Here is a 9,423-nt window from a genome sequence, read left to right on the forward strand (position 1 = left end):
TAATTAAGAATTAGAATTATTACTTGACCGATACGAGAATTAGCATCTATAATTGTGTAATTTGACGGATTTAATTAATTTTGTGAGGGAGAGAATTAGAGAGTTGTACTCCCTCTTATTCTCTATAATCTTCCACATTTACTAAAACGACAAATTCGCTAAGATCTTCCATTTTCCTTATTTGTCAACCATTTGTGGTTATAATAATTTCTGACCCCACATTTTCTCTCCTACCTTCATTTTCATCCACTTATTACCATCCCACTAATTTTTTGCCTAAAACCTGTACATGAATGAACAATTACGTAAACTAATGCCAAAAAATCTCCATTCTAGAAACAGTACTTGTGTTTGAATATTGCTCTCACAACCTCCGTGGACCAATAAATATGGATCGTGACATTATCATGGGAGAGAGAATTAAGTTTGATGATTTTTAATCAAGGGTAAAGAAATGGAAAGATGGGTGCAAAAGGTACTATAATGAGTAAAATGTGTACTGTGAAAATAAATTACGTACTCCCTAGTCCCTCCTATTCAATATAAACTTCCCTATTTCCTTTTCCGTCTACTCATAATATGTAACGCCCCGAAAACGCGGGGAGTAACAAAATAGCATAACTTTATTTTATTATTAAAACTTCAACGGAAACTTATAAAATAACCGTGAAAATTATAATAGCGTTACTGTTGTATCTCCCCTGTAGGAAATACTAGGCTAAATTACAAAATAAAACTTGTTACTCGCCTAATTATTACTATTCTTTACTCGAAACATTATTATTCGTATACAATTCTTCATATCGGACATCATTTAATTTTCCTTACTCACGCCCTTCCCCATTTCTGACACCTGAAAAAGATATGAACAGTACGGGGTCAGCCAACCACGGGCTGAATATGGCTCCAGTAACCTCCACCGACCCCTTATGACATTCTCATATATCTTACCTGGTATAAACAGTTTAATTCTTATCATACTTACAATAACAATGGTATACTATTACTGAAAAGAGACACATTACGGAGCCAAGACTCCCTTAGGCTAAGCCCTCCTCCATGTACACGGGATAATATAACCACTTTTGAAATTCCCTGGTCTTTTACCAGGTATATTTGGAACCACTGTTTCCTTGGGCTATGCCCTCCTCCGTGTACACAGGATAAATAATAATGTCATATCCCTTCAATAATCGAATCCAAATGAACAAATGGCCACATGTACATAATAATAGTACCAACATAAACAAAAAGACATGGACAATTTATGTAACATGTGAGTCGTATGACGACATTAAATGAGAATATAGCTACTATTATTATGGCATGTTAACTTATATTATTTTTAGCAATATAACGGTATGACGATAATTAAATAACTACTACGACGAAGGGTCCCGAAACCATACCTTAATTTTCCTTATACGTTAGCTAGTTGCGGAGATAACCTAGTATTTTTTTGATGGGGTGTTGTAGTATTTTTTTTTTGTGTGGGATACTTCTTACAAACAGAATCACTCTCCCTTTATATAGATTTCTATGTGGTATTTGTTTGACCATAATTAACCCATGTTGAGATTTCATACTAAACTAATTTACGTGTCTTGTCTTTGCTTTCCTAGACCTATTACACACTAAAGCTACCTTAACCATCATACTACACTTGCATTTTATTTACATGCATGCTTGCACGTAGGTAAGTTTGTAAATCAATTTATAGAACATTGTCAACCTAATCTTAAACACTTAAAATAGGTTAGTTGCTGATTTAATCATATTTCTATAATATCTCTATGGTACATACATGCATTACTACTACTACTACTACTACTACTACTACTACTACTACTACTACTACTACTACTACCATTATTATTATTATTATTTTTTTTTGGTGTAATGTGAGTATATTATATATATCATATAAAAAAATAATTACATGAGGTTCAAGGATCGAATCCTACTAGAAGCATATCAAACCAACATCATATTTTGCAGCCAAAGTAGCTCAGATTGATCTACTATAGCCTTACATTTCATTTTAATCCTTCTCTTAGTGTCATCCTCTATTCGAGCAGCAGTAACTTCAGGTCTCACTAACCAGGTATTGATCCTGGCATTGTTTCTTTGGAACCAAATAGCATAGCAATAAGCATTGAACATGGCCACCTTAAATTTCCATTGCATTTTATTCCTGCTAGCAGTACTCAGTCTGTCTATTGTTGGGAAGCTGCCTCCAAACCAATGCAACAAACAGGTCTGAACTTTGACAGTATACACACAGTCCGTAAACAAATGCTCCATGTTTACGGTTGTTGCGGCACAAGATATACACCAGTCATCGTCAAGGTGACCAAATCTAAACAGCTTACTCTTCACATTCATGCCTTCATTCATTCTCAGCCAGGTAGTCATAGAGTGTTTAGGGACATTCCAACTATTCCACACTATATTAGTCCAGTTCAGAGTTGGATGAGTAGGAGTAAGCCAAGCATACCCCTCTTTAATAGAGTAACCTTTAGAGCTCATTATCCATTTGTTGTCATGAAATCCATCCTTGAGCTTCTCTTTTACTTTACACACATTTTCCCAAACCCAGGTTGCATCAGCAGGGGGAGAGTAGTTATGCCAGTCTTGATCTTTAATATACACATCACTGATCCATTTAATCCATAGCCTATCAGCTTTGCAATAGATCCAATTAACTGACTTTCAACAATTTGCAATATTCCAGACATCAGCTTTCTTTATCCCTAACCCTCCCTCCTTTTTAGGCAAGGTAACTTTGTCCCAAGCTACAAGGGGGACTCTGTGGTAGTCAGGGGAGCCATCCCACAGGAAGTTCCTGCAAATGGCCATAATATGATTAATGATGCATTTAGGGATAATGAACATTTGAGCCCAATAGTTTTGCAGGGTATTGAGAACAACATTGATGAGAGTCACCCTGCCAGCATAGGAAAGTTTTTTAGCTCCAAGGCCTCTGATCCTTGCCACCATCTTTTCAGTTAAGGCAGAGCATTCCTTCTTGGTGAGCCTACCTGCTTTAATAGGCACTCCCAGGTACCTGAAAGGCATGGTGCCCTCCCTAAAACCTGTCACCTGTTTAATACCCTCTCTAATGTCCTCAGAAACCCCATTAAAGAATATTTCAGACTTGGAGTTATTCATGGCCAAACCAGATGCCTTATAAAAGGAAGAGAAGGCTCTCATGAGAAGCCAAATAGACTGTGGTTTACCCTTGCATAAAAGGAGTAAATCATCAGCAAACATGAGGTGTGTGAGCTTCAAATTCTTGCATAGGGGATGATATTGGAATGCCATCTTTCAGTTGCAAACTTAATCAGTCTTGTTAAGTACTCCATACATATGGTGAATAGAAGAGGAGAAATTGGGTCTCCCTGCCTCAGACCCCTTTGTCCTTGAAAATAGCCAAAATTATTCCCATTCAAAGACAGAGTAAAAGAAGTAGACCTCACACATTGCATAACCAGCTGTATGAAATGAGATGGAAACTTGAGTCCATGTAGCATCTGCTCAACAAAATCTCACTCAACTGTATCATAAGCTTTTTGCAAATCAATTTTGAATAGACATCTTGGAGTTACAGCTTTTCTGGAATACATATGAATGATGTCCGGACATATGAGAATATTTTCAATGATGGACCTACCTTTGATGAAGGCACCTTGGTTCTCATGAATGATGTCAGGCAAGACTGTAGCCAACCTGTTACATAGCAGCTTAGATATCACCTTGTAAATCATGTTACAACAGGCTATAGGTCTGAAATGGCTAACAGCAGTTGGTCTGTCACACTTAGGGATTAGGGTGATATTTGTTGCATTTATCTGGGTGAGCAGACAACCAGTAGTAAAGAAATCCATAACAGCATTGCAAACCTCATCCCCAACAATGTCCCATGAATCCTTGAAGAATCCACTGGTATATCCATCAGGCCCAGGAGCCTTATCCTTAGGAATAGAGAATACTGCACTCTTAATTTCTTCTTTAGTGACTGGAGATAATAAGGAAGTACAATGCTGCTCACTGCAAAAGGAACCAGTCTGCAGAACGTCCATTCTCACATGTTCAGTCTCCTTCTTACTGCCTAGCAGACCCTGATAGAACTTCAGGAAAGCATTCTGAATGCTGGTAGTATCAGTACACAGTGTACCATACTGATCTTCAATCTGCACTATTTTATTTCTCAGGCATCTTTTCTTAATAGCATTATGAAAATAAGCAGTATTGCTATCCCCTTCATCTATCCATTGAGTCTTAGCTTTCTGTTGCAAAAAACTATCCCTAGCTTTAGTCCAGAATCTCACTTTATCAAGAGCCTGAAATTCAAGAGTAATAAGATCAGGGTTATCATAATTATCTTGAAGTTGCAATTGAATTTCCTGAAGTGTGTGACTGGCTTTGTTTGCATTGAGTTCTACATCTGAAAAACATTCCTTGTTAAGCTTCTTAAGACCTCCCTTTAGAGCCTTCAATTTTTTGACCACCCTAAACATCTTAGTACCATCAATCTGCTTACTCCAATAGCTCTTTCCTGTGTCAAGAAAATTTGGAGCATCACTCCACATATTAAAGTACTTAAAGCTATTGACTCTCCTGCCATCCAATTTCACATTTCTAACAATGCAAGGAGTATGGTCCATGAGCCCTTCCGGATGAAAATGTGCATGCATATCAGGGAACACATCTACCCACTCTTGATTGACTAGAAATCTATCTAATCTACTGTACTTCCTATGTCCAGGATCTTGCTTATTTGTCCAAGTGAAGAAAGCACCCGTTGCTGCAATATCCATCATACCACAGACAGACAAGCAATCATTAAAGGTATCCATATCTTCCTGCTTTGAATCAGCCCCAAGTCTCTCCTCAGGAGAAAGAACAGTGTTAAAATCCCCTGCTAGAGCCCAAGGCACATCACATTGACCTGCAACTGACTTCAAATTGTCCCATAAATCCAACCTCTGTGAGCCCTCATTGAAAGCATATACAATAGTGAGAAGGAAAACTTGTTGAGTGGCCTTAATTAAAATCCTAGAATGGATGAATTGAGGATCATATTGAATAATGTTGACATCAAACACAGTAGGCCTCCATAACAACCATACCCTCCCACCTTTATGCAAACTACAATTGGTTGTAACACTCCATCCCTCAAGCATATTATGAGCTATATTACCAACATTAACACCATTTATTTTAGTTTCTAGTAGGCCAAATAAACAGGCCTCATTATTTTGAATAAAACTTTTGACAATATTTTGTTTATTCACACTATCCATACCTCGAACATTCCAAAACCCTATATTATTCATTATTATTAATAGGTATTTGAGGGTCACCATTATCCACTACCTGATTCTCCAATTCTTCATTCTCCTCATCTGTAATGTCTTCCACCTGAATGCTGCTATCATTAACATTATCAGGGGGTTTTGTTTCTGATACAGGAGGTCCTGCTACTGAAACAGGAGACCCTGCAGCTGTCACAGGTTCAGAATTAATGTTCTCCAACAGACAAGGGGATGCCACTGTAGTCAAAACAGGAAACTCTTTGTCAGATATTGCAGGATTGCTCACATTATTTGGGATTGGTCTCCAAACTTTCTTCACTGTAGCCTTAGGATGAGTATTCCTGCTCTGGTCCTTTCTGCAATTTTTGGCTTCATGCCCTAAGCCCTTACATTTATCACATAATAAAGGCTTCCATTCATATTCAACATTTAATATCACAATCTTGCCATTCTCATCACGAAATTTGACAGTTGAAGGAAAACCTTGCCCCACCTTCAGCTCAACCATTGTTCTAGCAAAGCCAAGTCTCGTTTTGTTTGCAGTTGCAGCATCAGACTTCACATAGGGACCTACTAAGCCAGCAATGGAGGGTAAACATGTACCCCAAAATTTGAGGGGTAAACCATGGATTCGAATCCATGCTGGCACAACTTTCACTTCTTCCTTCAGGAGATCAATATCCTCTTGCCATGTCTTAACTATCAACGGTTTATTATCAAACATATGATATCCTGCATTTAACATTTCCTCTTTATCCTTCATCTCCTTAAATCTTACCAAAAAAATCCCATTTGGCAAGAAGAAGACCTTATCAATACCATGTTTACCCCATATTCGATGCACATATCCCCGCAAGACCTCCCAAGAAGGATTTGCACCTAATACAAAGCAGTAAACAGCCTGATTTCAATACGTTATTTCATCACTGACATCCTCAGGGGTGAATTGCAACAATGCCGCCTCATCTGATTCAGTATTCTCTTCTGTCACCACTATATGGCTGCGTGAACCCTGCTTCTTACTCCTCTGTGTCACCCATTGTATGCTATCAGGATTCTCCTCATCCCCGAAAGACAGACCAGGCACTGTATGGACTTCATGCATGGGTTTGGTACGTAAAACATCTTCTTCGTCTGGCCCCTGCTTCTTCTCACCATCAGTCCTCCTATCACTCCCCTTCACAGATCCATTACTACTACTACTTTTATTATGTTTTTTTGGTGAATTTGATGTGGAAGAACGAGCCATTGTCGTTGAAATTAATGCCCTAGATGGAGATGAACTTTCGCACGTTCAGTCGGCATTAGGGTTTCTCAAAGCAGTATTATTATTATTATTATTATTATTATTATTATTATTATTATTATTATTATAATTATTATTATTATTATTATTATTATTATTATTATTATTATTATTATTATTCGGGTTATTACATTCTTCCCTCCTTAAAATAACACTACAAAAAAAGCGGCTTAGTGACGGCCATACCGACGGAAAAAAGAGGCCATCAGAAAACACGGGTTACTGACGGATATTTGACGGAAATTCCGTCGGTAACTTTTCCTGATGGAAATTCCGTCAGTTATAATTGGCGCGTTGACAAAGTCAATGGCGCTAAAAAACATGTGACGGAATTTCCGTCAGTATTCCAAAAAACTGACGGAATTTCCGTCATTGCCATTCACACGCAAAAATGGAATACAGCTGGAAAACATTTAGGATATTCCGTCAGTACTACACTTTCCTGACGGATTATCCGTCACTTGCCAGCTAGAAATAAGGACGGTTTTCCCGTCAGTGATCCGTCAGTGTTTTTGAATACCGACGGAAATTCCGTCAGGACAGGTTTTTTACTAACGAAATAAGATGACCCTGTTTCCTGACGGAATTTCCGTCAGTAAATGCAAATACCGATGGAAAAGCCGTCAGTATGGCCTGATTTTTTCCGTCGGTATCCCGCGTTTTCGTTGTAGTGTAAGTTTCGTCTCGAAACTTGACATACCTTATTTACTGAAATAGATGAGGGCATCTGTCTTTCATTTCCATCACTGTTTCCCAAGTTGCTTCTGTTACATAGTGATGGGACCAAAGGACTTTTACCAACGGAATAGTTTTGTTACGAAGAACTTTTTCTTTGTGATCCGAGATTTGAATGGGTAGCTCCTCGTAAGTAAGATCTTCCCTAACTTGCAAGAGTGGCATTTCGACAACATGGTTAAGATCAGATACATATTTTCTCAAAAGTGAAACATGAAAGACATCATGAATCCTTGGCAGTTCCATCGGTAGGAGTAGTCGATATGCCACCTCTCCTACTCGTTCAATTATTTTAAATGGTCCTACATACGTCAGACTTAGTTTTCTCTTCTTTCCAAATCGGATCACTCCTTTTGTAGGTGACACTTTCAAAAATACATAATCACCTTCTTGAAATTCTATAGGTCGTCTTTTTAAGTCCGAATAACTCTTCTGTCGACTTTGTGTCGTTCTCATTTTCTCTTGTATGAATCTTACTTTATCAGTGGTTTCTTGAATTAGATCAGGTCCAATGACTCTGGATTCATAAATATTACTCCAACACAAAGGTGTTCTACACTTTCGTCCATACAAAGCCTCATACGGAGCCATACCAATACTCGCATGATGACTATTGTTATAAGAGAATTCTATTAAAGGTAAGTGTTGCTCCCATGATCCGTGGAAATCCAGAATACATACCCTTAATAGATCCTCTAATGTTTGAATAGTTCTCTCGGTTTGACCATCAGTCTGCGGGTGAAAAAAAGTACTATATTTAAGTTCAGATCCTAGAGCTGTTTGTAAACTTTTCCAAAACCTAGATAAGAAATTTGTATCCCTGTCTGATATAATTGTCCTTGGAACCCCATGTAGTTTAACTATTTCTTTGCTAATTGCTCGGAATTTCATGAAGTCTTAGTGGCCAAAAAGTGAGCACACTTAGTTAATCTGTCTACTATTACCCATATTTCATTCATCCCTTGCGATGTTACGGGTAGTTCAATCACGAAATCCATAGCAATTGATTCCCATTTCCAAGTAGGAATATCCAAGGGTTGTAAGAGTCCTCTCGGCCTTTGATGTTCTATTGTTACTTTTCGACAAGTCAAATATTTGACCACAAATTCTGCTACTTCCTGTTTCATATTACTTCACCAAAATGTACGTCGAAGATCTTTATACATTTTATTACCCCCTAGATGTATTGAATATCGGGAGGTATTAGCCTCATCTAATATTCTTCTCTTGAGAGTCCTTGAGTTAGGCACACATAACCGTTTTTTAAACCATAGTGATCCATCTTCTTGGATGATGAAGCCATGTGCTTTTCCATTTTGGATATCCTTGCGAATCTTATCAAGTTGGGGATCCGTTTCTTGAGCTTCTTTTATTTCCTCGCACAAGGTTGGTCGTATTTCTAGTGCTGCCATATGACCGATTAGATTGCCCTTAACCATTTTTATATCCAACCTTTCTATGTCTCTTTGAATAGTGGGTTCCTCGACATTAAGTATATATAGAGTTGTGGGCGTTTTTCGACTAAGTGCATCAGCTACCACATTAGCTTTGCCAGAGTGATATTGGATATCTAAGTCATAATCTTTGAGAAATTTGAGCCATCTTCGTTGCCTCATATTAATCTCCTTTTGGGTAAAAATGTATTTCAAACTCTTATGATCAGTATACATGAGACACGAGACTCTATAGAGGTAATGCCTCCAAATTTTCAAGGCAAAGACTACAGTAGCAAGTTCCAAATCATGTGTGGGGTAATTTTGTTCATGTGGTTTTAATTCTCTAGAAGCATATGCAATTACTTTTACATTTTGCATCAATACACATCTTAATCCTTGTTTTGAGACATCACTAAATATTTCAAACCCGTTGGTGCCATTGGGAAGGCTAAGTATAGCCGTATAGGGGTAGAGGTAAGTCGACCCTTAAGTTCAGAAAATGCTTTTTCACACTTATCATTCCATTCAAATTTGGTATTCTTCTTTATAAGGTTGGTGAGGGGCTGGGCAATCTTTGAAAAATCTGCCACAAATCGACGGTAATAACCAGCTAATCTTAAGAAAATGC

At 37.9% G+C, this 9,423-nt stretch overlaps 1 protein-coding gene across 1 annotated transcript; it reads right to left on the minus strand.

Moving 5' to 3' along the window:
• Positions 1–8,492: 8,492 nt before the first annotated feature.
• Positions 8,493–8,975, minus strand: LOC141601101 (uncharacterized). The gene has a single exon (XM_074421367.1). The coding sequence runs from the start codon at positions 8,973–8,975 to the stop codon at positions 8,493–8,495; it is 483 nt and encodes a 160-aa protein (XP_074277468.1).
• Positions 8,976–9,423: the final 448 nt, after the last annotated feature.

Source organism: Silene latifolia, chromosome 9, assembly GCF_048544455.1.
Source record: "Silene latifolia isolate original U9 population chromosome 9, ASM4854445v1, whole genome shotgun sequence".
Classification (NCBI taxonomy): domain Eukaryota; kingdom Viridiplantae; phylum Streptophyta; class Magnoliopsida; order Caryophyllales; family Caryophyllaceae; genus Silene; species Silene latifolia.

Coding starts and splice junctions, on each gene's coding strand:
- LOC141601101 (XM_074421367.1), bottom strand. CDS start 8,975: ATGAGGCAACGAAGATGGCTCAAATTTCTCAAAGATTATGACTTAGAT.